General features: G+C 42.0%; 2 protein-coding genes across 2 annotated transcripts; one reads left to right on the forward strand and one right to left on the reverse strand.

Annotated features, from left to right (window-relative positions):
• Positions 1 to 339: 339 nt before the first annotated feature.
• On the forward strand, positions 340 to 20,214 carry LOC133424185 (uncharacterized). Its single transcript, XM_061714634.1, has 13 exons — positions 340 to 384; positions 1,141 to 1,280; positions 1,405 to 1,636; positions 1,782 to 1,857; positions 1,962 to 2,233; positions 2,353 to 2,430; positions 2,523 to 2,599; positions 2,699 to 2,767; positions 4,236 to 4,257; positions 5,193 to 5,296; positions 5,387 to 5,528; positions 5,640 to 5,760; positions 20,135 to 20,214. Exons 1-13 carry the CDS (start codon positions 340 to 342, stop codon positions 20,212 to 20,214), a joined length of 1,458 nt encoding a protein of 485 aa, XP_061570618.1.
• A 1,307-nt stretch (positions 20,215 to 21,521) lies between these two features.
• Positions 21,522 to 23,666, reverse strand: LOC133424186 (collagen alpha-1(I) chain-like). Its single transcript, XM_061714635.1, has one exon. It carries the CDS (start codon positions 23,664 to 23,666, stop codon positions 21,522 to 21,524), a length of 2,145 nt encoding a protein of 714 aa, XP_061570619.1.
• Positions 23,667 to 23,734: the final 68 nt, after the last annotated feature.

The following is a 23,734-nucleotide window of genomic DNA, read 5'->3' on the forward strand; positions in this document are numbered from 1 at the left end:
GAACAGAGGGAGAGGGGGTTGGAATCACCAGAAAGGCACTCATTCATTTCTTAAAGACACTAGGCTGATAAATAGAATTTAAAACAGGCTAAATGAAATGATTTTACACACTCTTGTACAGTAGGTGGCGGTATGAACTTTAAAGTTGTTTGTGATCCGTCAATAAAACAGAGAAGAAGAAGAAGAACTTACACCTCAGCTATACAGGTTATACCGATTTTATTAATAGATCCATGGGTTATACATTTTATACAGTTTAAATACAGTATACAGTGTATATACAATTTCTAAAAGATCTCTGCTTCCACATACTACGATACTATTTCAGTATCGTTTGCGATGTCGTCCGTTCCGCCAGGACAAGCCGCGGGCCCCAGCACTCAGGTAAGAAATGTTACTTTTTCAATAGATGCTCTGGGGAAATATCTTAAAAATTAGAATGATGTAAGTTATAATATATATATATATATATATATATATATATATATATATATATATATATATATGTATAGCATCCGTATTAATGATGCCATGGGTGTGAACAAGTTCTCTCGTCTGACTTATGTCTGACTTGGCAATAAAGCCTTTTCTGATTCTGAAAGCTGGAGATTAAACATAGGGCTAGTGTAGCTACACCGGTTCAACAAAGGCCACGATTCAAACTGATGTCTTGATTTACGTTCTTTTATTCTCCTTTTCCTCCGCAAAATCATAGAACAGCGTGAAAACGTTTGCGCCTCTTGAGCGCAGTGTAATTATTCTCATCCCGTGTCGCGCCTTCCTGCCTCCATTGTCTGTGGTCCCGCGTTTTTCTATTGACCCCCAATCCCTCAGTTGACCCTCACGACAGACCAGGGGAAGCGACCACACCCTTTCAAAATAATATATCCTAAACTCTCTTATTAATCAATTTAAACACTTTATGAACTTGGATATATTTGTGTTTTTTATATCATGTAAAATGTTATAAAATGAATTCTAAACAACGAACTCTGTCTCACAGACAGTTACAGCTAGCATTAACTAGCCTTATGTTAATCGCTAGTGGTTATGAGTTTTACACTCCTTACAGTGTACAGCTCGGGTATTTGTCTCTAATGTGTATTGTCTTTGTTATTAATATCTGTGTTTGTTTGCCAGAATGTCGACCATAACTGGACAGTGGCTGCAGCTGCACAGAGCCTTATAAATGTGCTCACACAGAACAGGACTCAGGGACAGCAAGTGCCAGAAAGGAAGCAGGAGCAGGGATCGTCTTCTGTTGAACAGGAGATGGCCAGGTTATATATTTTATGGAGTTTTATTTTCATGTTCATTTAAATGTAATTTGACTGTTTATGTTTAATATGTATATTTAATATCATGTTTTAAACAAATATAGGATTTTTTTTTTTAATTATGCAGATCTTTCCCTGGGTTTTTTACGAAGAAAAGCCAAATTGGAAAAAGAAAGAATCAGGGTCTGAACACATGTGGCACAGGATCTAGAAAAGCCTGGAGGCCTTTTAGCTTCTATGTGTACCTTTTGAATATCAATTCAGAGATGACCCCAACCTCCCCTGAAGAATTTGAACTTGCTCAGGCCGGACTTGGAAAACGCTATCTGAACTTGTCCAAGGATGTGAGCCATGAAGAGGTATTGCATAAAGGAAAACACATTAGTTACAAATTGCACCTAAGTGTTTATATTTGAAGCATCCCACTTTATCTTTGTATTAGTCTTTTCTTTAAACATGTAGACATCACCTAGTCCACCATCACCTATGTTACTGTTTCCTTAGTTCTTCACACTCCTAAAACATGAGTATCCCAAGATGCAGGAGGTGACAGGAGGATGGCTACTGTACAAGGCTACAGGTGGAGAAAACTTGTAATATAACATCCATTGTAATGCACTGCTTTTCAAATAACTTGCCCAAACAAACACAACTGAAATTGTCTAAACAATGTTGCATTTACAGGTGGTCAGGGTAAAAGGAGACTGACGACGATTCCTCCTGATTCAGACGGATACACTGGGACCCTGATTCGCAGTGTTACGGGGACAGGGAAAAGCACCCTGTATATTGTGCCTTTACAACACACATTTGACCCGACTCCGTTACCTCCAGATTCCATCGAGTTTCAAAGTATGCCAAAGGCACAATGCCAAACTTGCAAAGTTAATTTTCCTTTGCAGATTTTGGCCCTTCATGTCCAGGAGTGCATGGAGTCGGCAGCAGGGGATATTGACGTAAATGCGGCTATGACATATATGTGATGTTGCATTGTGCTAGTACAATTTATTTTAGATTTTGATTGTTGTTCATTGAGTTATTGCAGAATATGTGTGGGTCATTTGTAATATTTTAGACATGTCAACATGAGGTCCAGATAGTGTCTGTGACAGCTCCTCCTGTGCACTGTGACACAGAGACACCTGTTGAAGAGGTACAGTACTTAATGTTATTGTATGCACTGTGAAATGCCTACATTTTTTTATGGGACAGTTGTTAATATTCAAACTGTTTTATCTCCATCAGAAGGTTCCGTGTCCTATCTGCTTCATGAACTTCACACCTCAGTTCTTGGAGTTCCATGCTAGCGCATGTGGAGAAAGGTATTTGAGATGGTTTATGTTCATTTTAAATGTATATGTTATTTATAGTACTTATTTTTTTATATTAGTACCAAAACATGTCTCCGCTGTACTTTTTAGAAAGGAAGATCTTGAGATGCCTGAGACATCTGCCATGATCCAGGACAATGTGGAGGAGCAGCTCAAAAGGTAAGTACTCTTTCATTCTACAAGGATCTCTACAGAGCTTTTGGAGTCAACATTAGTAGTTTTCATCCGTTCATTTTGACTTTTGTTTGGCAGTGTTGATGATGTATTGGATACCATTTGTCAAAGAATTGATGTTGAGAAAGAGTTCACAATCCAAATCTCAAGAAGGAACATTTTGGAGAGAGGCCTTCTGCAGTGGCAACGTCAAAAGAAAAAATCACCCACTTCTACTCTGAAAGTGACCTTCTTTGGGGAGGCAGGAGTGGACACAGGTGCTCTCCCAAAAGAATTTCTCACAGGTAAAACAAAAACAAATATATACCGTATTGGCCTGAATATAAGACGGTGTTTTTTGCATTGAAATAAGACTGAAAAAGTGGGTGTCGTCTTACATTCGGGGTCTAGACGTTATACCCATTTACACCGCTAGATGGCGCCAGATATCTTTAAAGCGAATGCTGAATTTAACTCCCCAGGCCCAAGCCAACCCCTGTCACGAAGAAGAAAAATAAAAAAATAGTATAAGAAAGAAAAGAGAATAAAATAAGAGAAGAGATAACAGAAAGTGGAGAAACGTAGCGACAATCTGGAGAAAAGAGGGTGGAAGTTGGGCAGGTAAACCGGCAGCTGAGGAGAAGTTATGATGCAAACTTCAAGATAATGATTTCAAATAGTCAAAGTAACATGCATTTTCTCTCGAATATATTGTTATAATCATTTGTTTCAGATGTACTGTAATTATTTTCTGAATAATTGAAAAATTGAATTTGGTGTTCAAAAAGTCTTTCTTCAAACTTGAGTCTTGAAAAAGAGGGGGTCGTCTTATAATCGGGGTTGTCTTATATTCGGGACAATACGGTATTTACATTCTCATGTTGACTCTTAAGCGCCTTATAAATATAAAGTGGGTGAAAAACAGAGTCCATATAAACAGTTTTTTGAATGATGTCCTGTACTTTGGTTAAAAGGGCAGCCAACCCAAGATTTATGAAGAAAATGTACACTTTTATCATTAATATATCCACTTATCGAAGGATCTCTGTCTTGAGTTGTGTGTTATGCTGTTAATCGTTGTACTTTTTCTATAATGTAGGCCTTCTTAAAAAAAAAGTAATATAACCCCATTCATTTAGAGTAGTGGCAGTCTAAGACAACCAAATTAGACAACCCCAACTAAAACTATCTGGATGGCTACATAGAAATATGGTTAGACAAAACAAAACAAAAATATACATATTATTGTTTTGTGTATGTGCAAAACTATTTTGTGTATAGAAATGGTGGCAGGAATTGAGGGTGGTTTCTTTGAGGGACCACAGCATCAGAAGAGTCCACGATACTCTCTGACTGACTTCTACAGTGGCCTCTACAGGTGGGTTTATTTTTATGCAAGTAAGGACAAATTATTCCTTTTTGGTAAATGTTTTCTAACATATGTAATACATTAATGCTCAATTTGTGTAAATAGGACTGTTGGACAGATTCTGGCTGTTAGTTTGGCTCAAGGTGGCCCGGCTCCTGCCTTTTTCAGCCCATGGACTTAGTTACCTCTGCACTGGGCAGATAAACCCGACAGTTATTAACATTGATGCAGTGTTTGGTTTATTACACACACACACACACACACACACACACACACACACACACACACACACACACACACACACACACACACATATAGTCATTTAGTCACATGCATACACACACACACACACACACACACACACACACACACACATGCATGATCATATACATACACACACACACACATAGACATACACACTGGCTTGTTCACCTGCATGCTGGCTCTCTAGTTTTTGGGTTTAGGTAGCGGTAGCGATAGCTTAGCTCAGACTGCGATCAGATCTCAAGATTTAGGTCGATTGCTGTTATTGTTTTGGTTGGCTCCGTGCCGGTTTCGTGTTTTGTTTGTGGTTTTTTGTTGCAGATTTCCAGTGCTTGACGTGTGTCTCCGTGTGCTCCTGCTTCCTGGATTGGTAGTGGATGTCGTCACCCCCCCCCCCCCCACCCCCTCCCCCCCCCCCCCAAAAAAAAAAAAAAAAAAAAGCTGGGTTTGTATGTGTATATTTATGTATGTGTACGCATATGTGTGCGTATATATATGTATATATTACATATAGTAATAATGCACATATATACACTTTTGGTTTCTACCGTCATGGTATCAATCAATAATATGTGTGCAGACAAGGTAAAAAAAAAATAGAAAAAAAAACAAAAAAAAACATTGATGCAGTGGCAGATGTCCAGTTGCGAGAATTAATTGAGCAGGTATGACCCTATATGATGGAAATGCTGAGTTAATGAAAAAAAGCATTCCTTGTCAAATGATATTGTTATATGTTTACATGGAATATGGCAAAGATGTTCTTCCTGTTTTTTTTTTTTTTTTCCCAATTGTCAGGTTAAGTTGTCGACTGAGCATTCAATTGGAGGCCTATCTGATGAAATCTTCAATTGCGGATATACTGGAGCCATCTCCGTTCAAAACAAGGAGTCCATTATTGGGTATGCTAGAACACATATTTCTGTTTGTATAGGAAAATATAATGCATGAGTAAGGTTTTGTAGGAATTTTTCTCTTTTCCACTATTGTAGTGCCATCATACTCCACGCAGTGCTGAGGTTGCAGCCTATGTTGGAACAACTAAGGGAAGGCCGGCTGTATGACCTTCTCTCACTGATCAGGCAGTACCCAGATATCTGCCAGCCCTTGTTTGTTCCCGGGGAAGATGTAAAAGTGAGCAAAACAAGAGTGACCCTTTATTATTATGAACAAGACACACTTACTTGCTATGAACTTTCATAAATAAACGGTGACATAATTTACATCTTGATTTTATCTCATCAGGTCAATGCAGAGTTTGTCATGGCATCCATTCTTCCTCAACTAAGTGACAAAGGGACGAGCAGGCATCAGGTTGAGCTAGAGATGATGAACTTTGTTCAGGACTTTCTTTATGAAGTTGAAGGTAAAAACAGTTTTTGATTTCCTGCATTTCATAAATGCTGACATATTTGAGTGTTTTCGTGACGAAAGATTTAAGTTTATGACTGCTTGTAGTCTTTAAAAATAACCAGCTACCACCTGTAGTTATACTGGTATTGAACAGGTTAAACTTTTATTCTCCTTGAAAAAATCTTGATGATTGTAATTGTAAGGTATTATTTGCCAGGATACTGTGTCTTTTAAAATGATAGTCCAGCATCTCTCAGCTTTTTTGGGCTGAGCAAGGCCATAATCACAATAAGCATACATTTAGAACGTGATGGAAGACATATTCAGATCTTTGACTAAAGCAGTGGTTCTCAACTCCGGTCCTCGGGACCCCCTGCCCTGCATGTTTTAGATGTTTCCCTGCTTCAGCACACCGTGATACAAGGAGCTGTGTCAACAACAGAACTGTCCAGACTTTGATGACAAGCTGGTGATGACTCTTAATTAGAATCAGGTGTGTTGATGCAGGGAAACATCTAAGACATGCAGGGCAGGGGGTCCCGAGGACCGGAGTTGAGAACCACTGGACTAAAGTAAAAGTAGCAATACCACAGTGTAAAAATGCTTTGTTACAAGTAAAAAGTCCTGCACTCAAAATTTTAAGTCAAAGTACAAAATTATTAGCATCAAAATATACTTAAAGTAGCAAAAGTAAAAGTAGTCATTGTGCAGAATGGCTCATATCATGTTATTGGACGATAATTATTGATGCATTAATGTGTTCATCACTTTAGTGTTGCAGCTGGGAAAGGTGGAGCTAATTTTAATTACTTTATATACTGGGAAGCTCAACCTATACAAATATAATTAGCTGATTTATTATATTTGCAAAGTAACTAAAGCTGTCAAATGTAAGTACCTCAAAAAAAATAAACCTCTAGTTCTTAATTAAAATTTTAACAAAGACAAATCTGTCTCCAGTCTACGTAGAAAGGCGTATTGCTAATAATAAAACACATCATGCAATTTAAAAACCATTGTGCTTGGCTGAGATAGTCAATTATCTCCAAACCTCATGAATTCACACATTTGAATTATTTTTAGGACCAGGAGCTGCTTTGTGGCTGAGAGTACCTCTCTCTGACCCCCTTCTTTAAATTCAAGAACTGCATACTGTCACATAACACTTTTTTTTTTTAATCTATTTGCTTCATAGATGAAGATCAGGAGCATATGACAGACAAAGATGGTCCACATCCCATCACACCTGCAAGGTTTCTGCAGTGGATCACAGGCCAAGGTCACATCCCACTTCTTCCCTCAGAAAAGAAGGATTTCTCCGTACTAATCAAATTTAACCATGACTGCAGTGCAGACTTTGGCCATCACAGTGTCTGTTACCCTGTTGTGTCGGCATGTGCCAAGACTATTGTGCTACTGTGAGACATATGAGGTCCTATGACCAATTCAAAAAGGTTATCACGGAGGCTTTTCATCTAGGCCAAGAATTTAGCAATGTATAGCAACCAATGTTAGCTGCCTCTGGTTTTTAAAGTGAAACTAGAACCTACATGTTTAGCACCCACTGCTACTATTCTGTCCTCGCAGTACGTTTCAGCTTCTTCAACTAGACAGATGGCTAACGTTCTGAAGAAAAGGAGAGGCTGAAGAAATTATTTTGTTTGAGGATTTCTTCTCTTTTGGTCCTCAGTTTTATTTCTTGTATTTCTCTCCAGTTCAATCAGTTATTATTTTTGTAAGACTGCATACAAATAAAGATAAACATTACTACAAATAATGTCTGTTATATCTGGATGCTTTTCACACAAACATATTTACATAGTAAGATGGCAACAAACATAAGCAGCAATAACATTAATGTCACTTTTTCTAACGCTATTACTTAACTATTAAACTATTACTATTAAACAGATAAATAAAGCAGCTAAATCGCTGTGACGGACTAACTGGCGTCCTCTGGTGGACAAATAAAAACACTGCGCTGCCACGATAAAAGTGACAAACTACGTTAAGAAATAACAACCAAATTTGAACTGTAAGTAAGAGTGTACACTACAAATCATAGTAAACTTAACAATATAACATGTCATTACTTACAGACAAAGATTTACCAAGCTCCGTTTGAGAGACAACTTGTAACTGTGTTCATGCTGCGTTTTCCAGCCCCGTTACCATGGTAACCGTTAACGTCGCCGGAGCTGCACGCGTCTGTCTCAGAAAACAGTCAGACTAGGAACGTTACTAGTTCACCGCAGGGCGGAACAGCTACTGTTGTACTACTCTATGTTCTGGTTAAGAAAAACATTCTTAGTAATACTGCGTTCCAAGATCTTGCCATATTTGGAGAGAGAAATGTGTTATGTTTAATGGCAATACTGTTGACCAGTTCTAAAAAGTAATACAGTGTTTGAAGTTTGGAAGCTTATCTTGAAACATTTCATAAGATTGATTACTGTCCTTGAATCCTTGTCTCAGCAACATTTTGCTACCCAGAACTCTTGAGAAACAGTTTCACCATGTGGCTTCACTGTTGTCAGTCACAATAAATACACATTTAAAAACACATTCATTGTGAACTTTTTGATTTTAAATTTATTAAACCCTTGAAATGCATGTAACTTTTGCATCTAGGATACACAATTTAGTGCATAGTTCAATACAGCTAAATAAATGTGTGGAGCGTATGAGTCAGAGGTCCTCGTAACATCAATAGTGGTACTAAGGCCTGCCATATCCTGCTCACATAGGGGACTTGCAACAGGTGGAAGAATCACTCCAGAACTGGTCGCATCTGGCTCACTGGCAGTGTTGAAATGAAGATCTGCATCCTCAATTTCCTACATTTAAAAACAGATTTCAAAATGAAAAAAAAAAAAATGTGTCATAGAAAACAGGGGACATACAGTAAAACTAAAAAGGACTAGTAGATATTAAGTAGATCAACATGTGAACAGAACTGATACTATGCTGATGAAAGTATCAACATAGTCATCAGTTCTTTTGCTTTTACAATGTGGTCAAAGAAATAGAAGCCTCATTCAGCTTTTGAACAGTTCACCTATCAAGAGGTTATTCAGAGGTCTAACTTTATACATAATGCATGTTTCATGTAATTATAAACAGTGCATATATTGCATTTTAATCATCAACTTGATATTAGAAAGCATTTTTTTTAAAGTTCTCTGCTATTTGTATTTGAATAAAATTAGCTCCGTTATTTTTCATTTACTTGATGCTGGTGATTGGAGACCACTTTGAAACCTCTGTTTTTGTAAATGACAAAGTGATGATACTAAAAAAATTAATATTGAATTATCATTCCCCAAATTTTAATTACTAGTGTAAAAATACAGTTGTACTTCCAGGTTTCTTCATGATACAAGTTTTGAGGGCTTCCTTTACAGTGTTGTAAAGCAGTTTTAAGCACAACGCTTGTCTAAAATCTTTCAAATGAAATGGTGTGAGCATTGTAATTATATGATATAGGAAAACTGGACAAAAGTATAACAGTGCACCATGTTTTAGTGATGCACCGAAATGAAAATTTGTGGCCGAAACCGAAACTAATAATAAACACTTGGCCGAATACCGAACAATACCGAACATGGTTCTTCGCAGTTTTTCATTTATTTTGCCAATTTTTTCACCATTGCATAAATCAAATAAATGTGATTTAGGCATGCTTTTAAAAGAAAAAAATCTTTTACAAAATTACAAGGTAGAAAACATTTGTTGAACATAAAAAACTGAACATTTTTTTAATTTCCCAGCATTTCTTAAATATTCCAGCAGACATTATACCAGCAAATAACAATAACTTAAGATAAATAAATTAGCAAAATACATTTTTTATGATTTCAAAAGATAAATCAAACTTGTAGTGCTGAAAGACTTTGCAGATGTGCCCCCTCTAGATATTTGAGCAGAACATTCATTGCAAACAGTCATTCTTGTTTTATTCTTTGCCACTCTAAAATACTTCCACACTGCTGACATGTTTGCACCACTTCACTCCACGCTCTTTGCCGTTTGATTTCCTCATCTAAACGCACCTGTAATAGATTGATTTATGTTGTTTTGGTTCCACCTGCTGGTGAATGTTAGGTAAAATTCTTATGTGGCTAGTTTTTGGTTGGCCAACTATTTATGTGGTGCGCAATCATAACGGGAGCGTTATGTGGCTAGTTTTTGGTTGGCCAACTATTTATGTGGTGCGCAATCATTACGGGAGCGTTATGTGGCTAGTTTTTTAGTTGGCCAACTATTTATGTGGTGCGCAATCATTACGGGAGCGTTATGTAGCTAGTTTTTGGTAGGCCAACTATTTATGTGGTGCGCAATCATTACGGGAGCGTTATGTGGCTAGTTTTTTAGTTGGCCAACTATTTATGTGGTGCGCAATCATTACGGGAGCGTTATGTAGCTAGTTTTTGGTAGGCCAACTATTTATGTGGTGCGCAATCATTACGGGAGCGTTATGTGGCTAGTTTTTGGTTGGCCAACTATTTATGTGGTGCGCCACAGTTACGGAGCGGCCGGTCTATTTATATTACAACGCCGTTATTAATTGTTCGGTTTTTTTTCCCCACTTATTCCACCGAACACCGAAAGTGTTTTTTTGCCATTTTCGGCCGAACAATTTCGGTTACCGAACAATTTCGGTTACCGAACAATCGGTGCATCACTACCATGTTTGCTTAAAAAATACTTTTAATTGGTACCTCTGCCAGGTCTGGAGCATCAACAGGATTCTCGAGGAGTCCCAATGTCCACAGTTGTTGTGGGGACATATTTTGCTCTGTTCCAACCCACCCGGAAGACATCAAGATCCCTCTGCAGACGTGGAAGAAATACATGCTGGGCACAAAACAAGTGGATGCTATCAGAAGGATCTAGAACACCTTCATCCTCAAGGCTGTGAAGAACCTCGTAGTGCACGTTTGAAACAGCCATCCACACATCTCGCCACAAATGCTCTATTCTGTTAAAAACAAATTACCCTCAAATTTGTACAGTATATTTGATAAAGTATGACTGTGGAAGGCAACATCTGACATGATTAATTCTACTGAATATTATTTAAAAAAAAAAATATATATACACACCTTTGATTGTGCACACTCTTTCCTGACAGGAAACTTCCCCTTCCACAGCCTCTAATAGTGAACATGCATCGTGCTATGCCAACATTTTCCACTCCTTGGTCACCTCTTACTCTAGAGAGACACACACACACACACACACACACAGACACACACTTGTGTCAGTTTGTCCCGGTAGGCTGCTCTGTGACTATAAATCATATGCCTTGTTAACAGCAGATCAGCTGCACAGATGAATGCCATACAGTTATTGCCATGCACACAGTTATTTGTTACTTGATATCATTCATTTCCCACCCGTATTGCTTTCATTTTTCACATAGTTCTTATCAAACAGACTTTTCATAGATTTATTTAACTTAGCTCACATAAGAGCTGTTAAAGTTAAATATCAGCTAAAATTAAAAGTATTTTTTTTTTTTCAAGAGTCATACAACAAACATACATCTGGTTCCACAGCTCTGCTTCCCCTAGAGTCAACCAGCAGAAATACAGATAGCACCACTCTGCAATTGCTGACTACATTATGGTCAAAGGGGGGTATATAGTACCCGTCAAATGAAATTTGATCATCATTCGATATCCTACATGTGGTGTCCTGGCCTTCACTGACCTCACCAAATTGTCCAGTTGTTCATCAGTTAAGTTACTGTAGAACTGTATTATGGAAAGGCCATTATCGTGCATGCGCCGTTTCACTGTCCTCTCAGATACACCCAGATGTTTTGCAATGCATGACACTGGTAGAGACATTTCTATCAGGCTTTGTAGTTGCTGAGGAGACACAACACATTTTGGCCGTCCCATTTGTCCTTGCAATACTGCACCTGACTAGCGGTCAGATTAGAGTTGTCCTCTGTATTGACAAGCGTTGTAAACTCAGTCAAAGCATTGACTACATCCTGTGGCATCCCAACCTGGCCCAACGACAACCTAAAAAGAAGCATCTCTTGGTTGACTACAAATTGTAAATAGTTTACATCTAAGGGCAGTCTTTGCGTGACCTGGGAAATTTTAGTCAGTAGTCTCTGAAGAAAGTCCCTTTTCAGTGGCTCCTAGAATAAAACAGACACCACTTTACATTACTGTACTGGCTTGATTAAATGATTTAAGTTACACACACGCATAGGCCTGTAACAAACAAACAGCATGCAAGTTATCACTTAAGACACATGTAAAGTGAGCTAAACCTTGAAGGCATCTACCATAGCCAAACTTATCAGAATACAAAAAAAGAGGACTGCAGAGATTATACAATGTAAACTAACTCTGTGAAAAGCTAACACTAACAATTAACAACTTCTGTGTGAGCACATTTATAAGGCTCTGTGCAGCAGCAGCCACTGTCGAGTTATAGTCGACATTCTGGCAAACACAGACATTAATAACAGAGACAATACACATTAGAGACAAATACCTGAGTTGTATAATGTAAGGCAGTGGTATCAAACTGAATCCATGGAGGGTCGGTGTCCTGCATGTTTTAGATGTCTCCCTCTTCCAACACACCTGATTCCAATGATCTCATCATCAAGCTCTGCAGAAACCCGATAATGACCCATTCATTTGAATCAGGTGTGTTGGAAGAGGGAAAGATCTAAAACATTCAGGGACACCTCTGTGCTGTAAGGAGTGTAAAACTCAGAACCACTAGCTAATAGGATAAAGCTAGTTAATGCTAGCCCTATGCTTAATCTCCAGCTTTCCCCACCTAAAGACGTCTTTTCCCATACGTAATTACACACGCTACACATCATTATAACTTTTAAGATATTTCCCCAGAGCATCTATTGAAAAAGTAACATTTCTTACCTGAGTGCTGGGGCCCGCGGCTTGTCCTGGCGGAACGGACGACATCGCAAACGATACTAAAATGTCAAACTTTAAAGTGTGGCTGTTGAACTGTACAGTCTGGCATAGTTTATTGCTTTTATACTGCGATTGGTGCCAAGTACGGTCTAAAACAGCCTTTCAAACAGAAATGTGTCACTAATATCAGTTTTTTCCACTGCCAATCACGTGAATATGGTGTATATACAGTGTTGATTCAAACTTCTACTGATAACTTCTGCAACCTACGTTTCCTGAAGGCAACATGACTGAGGAACGTCCCCCGCCTTCTCTGTTCTGCTGTCACTCACGATGCCACGCCCCTCTCAGTTGATGCCACGCCCCCCACGCCAGATCGGGGCCAAAAGTCTGAACCTGAAAAAAAAATTTGAAACTGAAAAAAAAGAAGTGAAACTGAAAAAAAAAGATGTGAAACTGAAAAAAAAAGATTTGAAACTGAAAAAAAGATTTGAAACTGAAATAAAAAGATTTGAAACTGAAAAAAAGATCTGATAATGAAAAAAATAAAACTGAAACTGTTAAAAAGAATTTTCAGGTTCAAATTTTATTTTCAAATTAGCAAAACTTTTGGCCCTGATTTGGCTCCATACGGCGGCGGCCGCCATCTTCACATACTCAGTTGTCACGTACGCTTGGATTCACTGTACTTAGGGTTAGTAAGTAAGTAACTGAACTTGTAACTTTTCCACTTTACGTCCGGGGTTTTCATATTAACTTAAAAACATCTGAAGTCACAGCAAAACATAAATAACCAACCTGAAAACACACAAATAAATCAGTGACACCGGACCACCTCTGCTCATCCTCCAGTCCAACGGATTATGAGCTTCCCGTCCTCGTCGCTGTGAAGAGTCCCAGCGGCGCGGGCCGGGGCTGGTGCTGCCACCCTGTGTCCATTTCTGGTACTACAAGTCCTTGTGTGTTTCCTTCTTGTTCTCATTTTAGCAGGATAAAATAATAAAATAAAAAGATACAAAAACCTAAGATAGCAATAAACCAAAAAGTGACTTCAGCAGAGATAAAACAATAATAATAACAATAATAATAATTACTACAAAAACACTTTTGTGAGTATCACACACATATATATTTTCCACCATATTCCAAAACATTCACGAGCCTCCATGAATAGATCCATTGTTGTTATAAATGTTATGTATTTACGGTGTTATGCACTTCAGTTAACCCCCTCCAACCATGACGGTTCAGATGGAGGAAAATTGAGAGGTCTAAGCCCTCGTTTCGTCTTCAAGGAGAACGAATAAACAACAGACCAACTTTGACCATAAAACCACTGATGACACGGTGGGTCATTTATCCACTGTTTACAGTCGGAATGGAGCTTTATTTATTTTAATGGAGCTGTACTAAAATCAAAACAGCATTTGAACCGTAGTGACAGCAGGCCTCTGCTCTCAATCCGTGAGCATTGTTTTAAAGGAGCCAGAACTGTGTAACTTACCCCATTATCAGTAAATTACTGAACGCTGTATTTCATTTGCACTATGTTCTAGAGATACAACTGATGAACCAAATAACGAGTTAAATGCTAAAACTATACACATTGCATGTTTTCCTAGCTTTTAGTCTTGTTTGTATTTGCTGTAGGGTCCTGTCACCACTAGATGGCGGCAGCAGACAGACAGGGCCAGCTGCCGGCTGTTTGGCCTCTCACGCTGTCCTTTTCATTTGCTTATATGGCTCGGTTGTGAAATAATTAAGAAATTAGTATTTAATCTCAGAATATAAAACCTATCATCGCTTTATTCTGGTTTTTGCTCTTTGACCTCATGACAAGTTTTAAGACTTTCTCCAGCTCAGCTCCTTTTGTACATTTAATTGCACAACCTTGCAGGATGCACTTATTAATGAAATTAAGGACACTTTCACCCATGATGTGTTTAGCTGCAGTCTGTTTAAGAGGATAGCTTTACATAAGTCTGTATCTCACTATAAATGAGAACGGGTGCATAAAATAGGTAATATGTTGTTTTCCATCTGTAGTTCTAAGAAATCATTGCCACTGTAGGTTTTTCTCCCACTAGGGGAGTTTTTACCTGCCATTGTTTATGTAATAATTGCTCGGGGTTCATGTTCTGGGTCTCTGGAAAGCGTCTAGAGACAACATTTGTTGTATTAGACGCTATATAAATAAAATTGAATTGAATTGAATTACAGCAGGGTACATGTTAGCTGTACATTAGGGCTGAACGATTTTTGAAAATAATCTAATTGCGATTTTTTTCCTCAATATTGCGATTGCGATTTAATATGCGATTATTTTTTCAAGGTCCTGTTCTCATGTATTTTTCAACTACACAAGCAATAAATTGGTCTGTTTTATAATAAACAATGTCAGATTTATTTAAAGCACAGATAACAACAATAAAGAAAACAAATCTGTGGCTTTACCCAGTACTGAAGTTGAGGGGGGATGAGGGGGGATGGCATCCCCCCTGAAATAAAAACGGTCCAAATCATCCCCCCTGTAAAACTGCCATCCCCCCTTTCCATCTCTTATGTCATTTCATCAATTAATGTAGTTTTACTGCTATTTCAACATTTAGTCATTACCAGAAAAATAACTTATTTGACAATTTTCACCTGTTTCAAGTAAATTTTCACTTGAAATAAGTAGAAAAATCTTTTTTTTATCTTCTCATTACAAGTAAAAAAATCTTGTTCCACTGGCAGATTTTTCTACTTATTTCAAGTGAAAATCTACTTGAAACAGGTGAAAATTGTTGTTTTTTCCAGTGATGAGTCTTGTTTTAAGTGTAATGAGATTTTTTGTACTAAAATTAGACATTTTAACTAGAAATAAGACAAATATTCTTGTTAAGATTGTGAGTTTTTGCAGTGATCCATTTTACTTATCCTGTGAAGGACAGAGTCATATTGATAAGTTCAGAAAAGTGTTTTTTATTGTTGTGTTTTGATGTATTTGATGTAAGCCCAGTGGATATTTAAAGCTTACAGAAGGCTGCATTTAACTGCTGCTATGTCATTCCTGCAGTATTTCTGCAGCTGTTTTGGTCACTGCTATTATTTGTAATATATTATATTATTTGTAATCAGCACAAATTATCTGTCCCCATATGATAAAATCCACCATGCCCCCTGATTTTTTTTTTTTTACAACTCGAGTACTGGCTTTACCTCTAACCCAATCGCACGACACCAAACCGGGTTAAACTTTAGCCAAAACGAGGCGTAGTTTAATAGAAAAACACAGAAAAACTCCCACAGGGAACAAAAAAACTTCCTCACAGGAAACTCAGAACTTCTTCACAAATAACTCAAAAATCACATGGAAAAAAACCCACCAGCAAACTAACAAACAAACCAACAAAGCTCAGAGTTAACAAAACCAACCAGCAATGAACTCGCAGCCCCGCTCTCCTCCGACGGGCTGCAGGTGTGGTTTAAAGCTGATTTATGGTTCCGCGTTACACCAACGCAGGGTACGCAGTACGTACGGCGCGCGACGCCGCGTACACCTACGCCGTAGCCTACCGCGTACCCTACGGCGTAAGCTCTGCGTCGATTTAACGCGGAACCATAATTCAGGCTTCACAGCGCGGCTCCACTGTCCGCCGGCGCCCGGCTCCTCGCCACGCCGACTCCGCGGTCATATATTTAATAAATGTATAAAGCCCATATATCTATAAAGCCCTGTCTGGCCGAGCCCTAACACTGAGGCCATGGTAGAAACAGTAGGTTACAGGCGGACATGCGGCACTGTTGACTTTTTTTCCCTGCCGGCAACGTGACCAGATCACGTGACCAGATCACGTGACTGGTCAAATCGCAGCCTTTGCGGTTTGAAAATCTCGTTTTTTCACATCGCGATATTATCGCAAATGCAATTAATCGTTCAGCCCTACTGTACATGTTAGCTGTACATGTTAGCTGTAAATGTTAGCTGTACATGTTAGCCGTACATGTTAGCTGTACATGTTAGCTGTACATGTTAGCTGTAAATGTTAGCTGTACATGTTAGTTGTAAATGTTAGCTGTACATGTTAGCTGTACATGTTAGCTGTAAATGTTAGCTGTAAATGTTAGCTGTACATGTTAGCTGTACATATTAGCTGTACATGTTAGCTGTACATGTTAGCAGTACATGTTAGCTGTACATGTTAGCTGTACATGTTAGCTGTACATGTTAGCTGTACATGTTAGCTGTACATGTTAGCTGTACATGTTAGCTGTACATGTTGCCACAAAGTCCCTCAGGATGATAAACCTCAGCACATGCTCAGAAGATAGCTGTAAAACCGTTTTTACAAGCTGATATCACCCAGGAAGCAACTTTATTGGTGCTCATGTTCTTATGGGGGAACTTTGCTTGTACTCAGTCATTTTACACATCTGTTTGTGTCATTACATTTACAGATGACCAGAGGTTATAATGCTTGACATGTTCTGTGTTGTGGATCAAAGCAAACAATCACGTCCCTGTTTCTTTATGCAAAAATCATCAATTTATTGCTTAAAAGTGTGACCAGACTAAGAAAGTTCAATTCAATCAACAGAAAAAAAAGATTTTTTTATTTGATCTTTTTAATCTGGCCACTAATCGTATCATGGAAATTGGTATTCTTTGGTGAGATAAACCTCTGGGAGTGTTTGTGTTGGACATTTTTTATTCAGGGCTTTCCATGTTGTGTGCCAAAGAGCCCCAACCCTGCACACTGTACTTCCATGTTTGTCTGCCAAGCCCATCTCACTCCCAGACAAAATGGAAAAACATCACCTTCACCTGACCTGCATAAAAAGAGGAGTGGGAGAGAATAAAGCTTAGTTTCCCTCGTGACCGGGCACAATGTGCTAGACTGCTGGGGGGATATTACTTCTCAGGGTTTTTCTTGCCAAGCATGTGGAGTGCATGTAGAAGACTGGTTGAGTCTGTGAACTCTACGTTATGAGGTCAGAATATGGAAAATTGTCTTAAGGAAGAGGTTTGGGTCTCGTAGAAATAGAAACTATAGAGCATCATACAAACGGAAGAAGCTTTTATCAGTCAACTCTTCTTCTAATGCTGTTGTGGACTACTAACATTTAATATGCACAATGATCCCTGAGATGCAGCCCAGACATCTATCTTGATGTTTACCCATCCAGCTATCTTGAATGTTTTCCACTTGTCAGTTATCGTTCTCCCTGTAGAACCTTTAACTCCAAATTGTTTGGAAATTGTCTTATTTCCAGGCTGAGTCCAGGACTGATTTTTCTCAGACAAGTTGTTATATGCTTTTCTGTCTGAATTGTGTTAACACACACCTGAATGCTGCAAATTGCCCACATCCCAGCTTTTACATAGCTCTGCACTCCCACTGACAATCATTTCATCAGAAGCAGGCTGCAGTTTCCCCTCTTAGATCCCGCTGAAGCAGTGCCCACGTTGTGTTGTTTTATTTTTCTTTAATAAAGCCATGGTAAAAGAAGTTCTAAGTAGTTGCTGCATGGGGCAGTATTTGCTTTATCAAGAGCCACCACCAGCTGACGGTTTTTGGTATGTTTTGGTGAAAGAGCGATACTAAGTTGGCACGCCTCTCGTGGAGAAGGACACAATAGGTGCTGGCGGGGTCAGCGCAGGGTCAGGTGTTAGGGAGCTTTAGCAAACAAGGGCAGGGCTTATGGGAGATGCTGAACCAGTGACTCATAAGACACACTTCCCTTAACGCGTGAAGTCAGGTAGAGAAAGAAAAGGTACCTTTGTACCCTGGTAGGTAGAACTGACAGCTGTGTCGTGATTTCAGTCATGTATCCATGAATAACACACACACACACACACACACACACACACACACACACACACACACACACACACACACACACACACACACACACACACACACACACACACACACACACACACAGAGCAGCATTATCAGGTTTCAGGAAATATAATATTAGATAAGTCTACGTGAGACGAATCAGTCTAGAGCCGCGGGTCGGCAACCCGCGGCTCTAGACTCTAGGCTTTTTTGCGCCGCCGTAGTGGCTCCTGGAGCTTTTTCAAAAATGTTTGACCTTTTTTTTCCTTTTTTTCTTATTTTTCTTCTTTTCTAATTTTTTTCTCTTTTTTTCTCTTTTTCTTTTTTTTTTCTTCCTTTTTCCTTTCCTTTTTAATCTCAAAATTTCGACATTTCAACTTTTTTCTCGACATTTTGACTTTTTTCTCGACATTTCGACATTTTTCTCGAAGTGTATAATGAAAAAAAAAATCTTTCCCCAGTTATAACTAATTTGCGGCTCCAGATATATTAGTTTGTTGTGTTTTTGGTCCAGCGGTACAGCTTCCGCAGTCATGCGGTCGATGTACCGGACCGTCGTGGTAAAGAGGGAGCTGAGTCGAAAGGCGAAGCTCTCGATTTACCGGTCAATCTACGCACCTACCCTCACCTATGGTCATGAACTTTGGGTAGTGACCGAAAGGACAAGATCGCGGATACAAGCGGCCGAGATGAGTTTCCTCCGCAGGGTGGCTGGACGCTCCCTTAGAGATGAGTTTCCTCCGCAGGGTGGCTGGACGCTCCCTTAGGGATGAGTTTCCTCCGCAGGGTGGCTGGACGCTCCCTTAGAGATGAGTTTCCTCCCTTAGAGATGAGTTTCCTCCTCAGGGTGGCTGGACGGTCCCTTAGAGATGAGTTTCCTCCGCAGGGTGGCTGGACGCTCCCTTAGAGATGAGTTTCCTCCCTTAGAGATGAGTTTCCTCTGCAGGGTGGCTGGACGCTCCCTTAAAGATGAGTTTCCTCCGCAGGGTGGCTGGACGCTCCCTTAGAGATGAGTTGTTATAGACAAGCAACGGACACAAGCTCATGTAAGCTACAGATCAGACCTGACAACAAAAACGGTCTATTTGCTTTTAAATAAAGAAGTGAAAGAAAGAGGCCAGAGTCCATCAGGCAGACCTGACAACACTGGTCAGTCTGACACAAGCACAGTATGTGCATCAGACATACACGGCATCATGAGCTGCTTTCACTGTCAACACAATAAAGCAGATTTTCTTCAGAGACGTCCAAAAGATGAACCGGTTATTTTACGCAGCCAAGCTCCCCCCAACATCTGGCATCTGGTTTTCCTGCTGTTCTATAAGCTTATGACCCCACTGGATCAGCTCTCAGACAGGTCTTTCATCTTTCATAGCTGCAGTAGTAGCATAGAAGCTGGGGACCTGGCTGTCAATCATCTGCTGGAAATCACTGATCTTTCCTGCTCCTCCTTCATGACTCGCTCTACAACAATCACCGATTAAAGTCGTGACGTCCTAACTGCGTGTGAAAGAGCAGTTCTGTTTAATTGCTGCAGGCCTCCGTCTCCGTTCCCAGCTTGTTCTTCAGTGAGATCCAGCCTCCCTGGGGCATCGGCTCTATCGGGTGACAGTCCCCTGGTTTCATCACCAACGCCTGTTGTGTCTTTTAGACGCGTCATCAACCACAGTGAATTCCTCTTCATCTGGAAGAAGCTTCTGTCCCAACAGCAGCGAGAAGTCGCAGTCCTGACCTGTTTCCCATGAATCCCCATGCAAGGTCATTTGTCATATTTCCATGTGTGATTCTTCATTCTGTGATGGAGGGGTGATGCAGTTGGAGGAAGGGGTCTGGTGTAATTTTATTTTTGTAAATTTTGGTCAAGTAACACTCTGCTAGATCATTTCTCTAAGATAGATCGATACCCCTTCTTTCAGTTCTGAGGTTTTACATGTCAGGGGCAAAAGAATTACGCAACACCTGACGAGCAGCACTTACTGTACATGTTAAACTACGTCTTTACTCATGAACTAAAACCAAATGCATGACCAAGCACGACATATGATTCGGGTTCTTTGGTAATTACTCCCTGACATGTGGAACCCTTGACTTGAGAAGAGACACGTGACTGATCAGAGCTAGGCCTGTGTTGAAAAAAATCGACTTTCCGATTCTAAATCGATTCTCATATTACAGTAATTCCTAAAAATCGATTTGTATGTCTAAAGATCAATTTTTTTTTCATCATTACAACTTTTGGTATTTTTTTTGTTTATGCCCAAAAAAGGACACCAGAATAACTGGTGCCATGTTTTTGCCTTTAAATATGTTTAAACTGTGTAAAAACATTAGGGTTTTCAGTTATAATTGCATACATTGTCTATATTTCATTACTTTATATACTGTCTTGGGGTGACATTTGCATAAATGCTAAAAACCAAATTCTCAAAATTTAAAACCGAAATAGACCAAAAATGGAAAAAATGTGGGAAAAATTCAAACTGATTTCATACGGCCTCTGTTTGCTGTATATTATATATATATATATGATATATAATACTAGTATTAATATGTTGCGCAACTACACAGTCATATGATTCATGCAACAGCTCAAAATACATTTTTAATAACACTAACCCAAATCGATATTGGAATCAAATCGAATCGGAACCGAATCGATTCTTGACATTTGAATCGATACCCAGCCCTAAACACAGCCCTTTAAACTTGGCTGCTTTACCTGGGCCCCTGGCGCTAGGAGACTTGAGTACCTTAGCTCTTGTTAGGACTTCCTCATCTGGAGCAAATGTTGTCGCTCGAATCTGCTGGAGCAGTCTTCCAGTCCGGGACACTGGCCCAGAGTGCTCTTATTGCCCTGGATTTACTGTTGCCTTCACTTTCCAGACCCCTTCTCAAGCTTTTTGTGCCTTCTTGGTGTTTGTCCCTCCATATACCACTACTGCGTTCTTCTGGAGGTTACTGATGACCACAATGTCCGGGTGGTTAGCTACCGCTAGTTTATCATCATAGATGTTGAAATCCTAATGGATCTTTGCTCTTTAACTCATCACTTCAACTTTGGGAAGCCGTGTTTGGCACCTACGTTCCTCCACGCACACGTATGCTCCACGCACGGCGTACGCTCCACTCATGCCGTACGCTCCAGGCACGCCGTACGCTCCAGGCACGCCGTACGCTCCAGGCACGCCGTACGCTCCAGGCACGCCGTACGCTCCACGCGCGGCGTACGCTCCAGGCACGCCGTACGCTCCAGGCACGCCGTACGCTCCAGGCACGCCGTACGCTCCACGCACGGCGTACGCTCCAGGCACGCCGTACGCTCCAGGCACGCCGTATGCTCCACTCATGCCGTACGCTCCAGGCACGCCGTATGCTCCACTCATGCCGTACGCTTCAGGCACGGCGTACGCTCCATGCACGCCAAACGCTCCACGCACGCCGTACGCTCCAGGCACGCCGTACGCTCCACTCATGCCGTACGCTCCAGGCACGCCGTACGCTCCACGCACGCCGTACGCTCCAGGCACGCCGTACGCTCCACGCACGCCAAACGCTCCACGCACGCCGTAATCTCCGCGCACGCCGTACGCTCCACGCACGCCAAACGCTCCACGCACGCCGTACGCTCCAGGCACGCCGTACGCTCCACGCACGGCGTACGCTCCAGGCACGCCGTACGCTCCAGGCACGCCGTACGCTCCACGCACGGCGTACGCTCCAGGCACGCCGTACGCTCCAGGCACGCCGTACGCTCCAGGCACGCCGTATGCTCCACTCATGCCGTACGCTCCAGGCACGCCGTATGCTCCACTCATGCCGTACGCTTCAGGCACGGCGTACGCTCCATGCACGCCAAACGCTCCACGCACGCCGTACGCTCCAGGCACGCCGTACGCTCCACTCATGCCGTACGCTCCACGCACGGCGTACGCTCCAGGCACGCCGTACGCTCCAGGCACGCCGTACGCTCCACGCACGGCGTACGCTCCAGGCACGCCGTACGCTCCAGGCACGCCGTATGCTCCACTCATGCCGTACGCTCCAGGCACGCCGTATGCTCCACTCATGCCGTACGCTTCAGGCACGGCGTACGCTCCATGCACGCCAAACGCTCCACGCACGCCGTACGCTCCAGGCACACCGTACGCTCCACTCATGCCGTACGCTCCAGGCACGCCGTACGCTCCACGCACGGCGTACGCTCCAGGCACGCCGTACGCTCCACGCACGCCAAACGCTCCACGCACGCCGTAATCTCCGCGCACGCCGTACGCTCCACGCACGCCAAACGCTCCACGCACGCCGTACGCTCCACGCACGCCAAACGCTCCACGCACGCCGTACGCTCCAGGCACGCCGTACGCTCCACGCACGCCGTACGCTCCAGGCACGCCGTACGCTCCACTCATGCCGTACGCTTCAGGCACGCCGTACGCTCCAGGCACGCCGTACGCTCCAGGCACGCCGTACGCTCCAGGCACGCCGTACGCTCCACTCATGCCGTACGCTCCAGGCACGCCGTACGCTCCACGCACGCCGTACGCTCCACGCACGCCAAACGCTCCACGCACGCCGTACGCTCCAGGCACGCCGTACGCTCCACGCACGCCGTACGCTCCAGGCACGCCGTACGCTCCACTCATGCCGTACGCTTCAGGCACGCCGTACGCTCCAGGCACGCCGTACGCTCCAGGCACGCCGTACGCTCCAGGCACGCCGTACGCTCCACTCATGCCGTACGCTCCAGGCACGCCGTACGCTCCACGCACGCCGTACGCTCCACGCACGCCAAACGCTCCACGCACGCCGTACGCTCCAGGCACGCCGTACGCTCCAGGCACGCCGTACGCTCCACTCATGCCGTACGCTCCAGGCACGCCGTACGCTCCACTCATGCCGTACGCTTCAGGCACGGCGTACGCTCCAGGCACGGCGTACGCTCCAGGCACGGCGTACGCTCCACGCACGCCAAACGCTCCACGCACGCCGTACGCTCCAGGCACGCCGTACGCTCCACTCATGCCGTACGCTTCAGGCACGCCGTACGCTCCAGGCACGCCGTACGCTCCACTCATGCCGTACGCTCCACGCACGCCGTACGCTCCACCCACGCCGTACATTCCACCCACGCCGTACGCTCCACGCACGCCGTACACTCCACCCACACCGTACGTTCCACGCATGCTGTACACTCCACGCACTCCGTAGCGTTTAAAGCAACACCCCCCTGCTGAGCATGTCCAATGCTGTG

The sequence above is a fragment of the Cololabis saira genome, chromosome 23 (assembly GCF_033807715.1).
Source record: "Cololabis saira isolate AMF1-May2022 chromosome 23, fColSai1.1, whole genome shotgun sequence".
In the NCBI taxonomy this organism is placed as follows: Eukaryota; Metazoa; Chordata; class Actinopteri; order Beloniformes; family Belonidae; genus Cololabis; species Cololabis saira.

Coding starts and splice junctions, on each gene's coding strand:
- LOC133424186 (XM_061714635.1), bottom strand. CDS start 23,666: ATGCGTGGAACGTACGGTGTGGGTGGAGTGTACGGCGTGCGTGGAGCG.
- LOC133424185 (XM_061714634.1), top strand. CDS start 340: ATGTCGTCCGTTCCGCCAGGACAAGCCGCGGGCCCCAGCACTCAG. Junction 385..1,140: donor CCGCGGGCCCCAGCACTCAG/GTAAGAAATGTT, acceptor TTTGTTTGCCAG/AATGTCGACCATAACTGGAC. Junction 2,768..4,235: donor GTGGAGGAGCAGCTCAAAAG/GTAAGTACTCTT, acceptor TTGTGTAAATAG/GACTGTTGGACAGATTCTGG.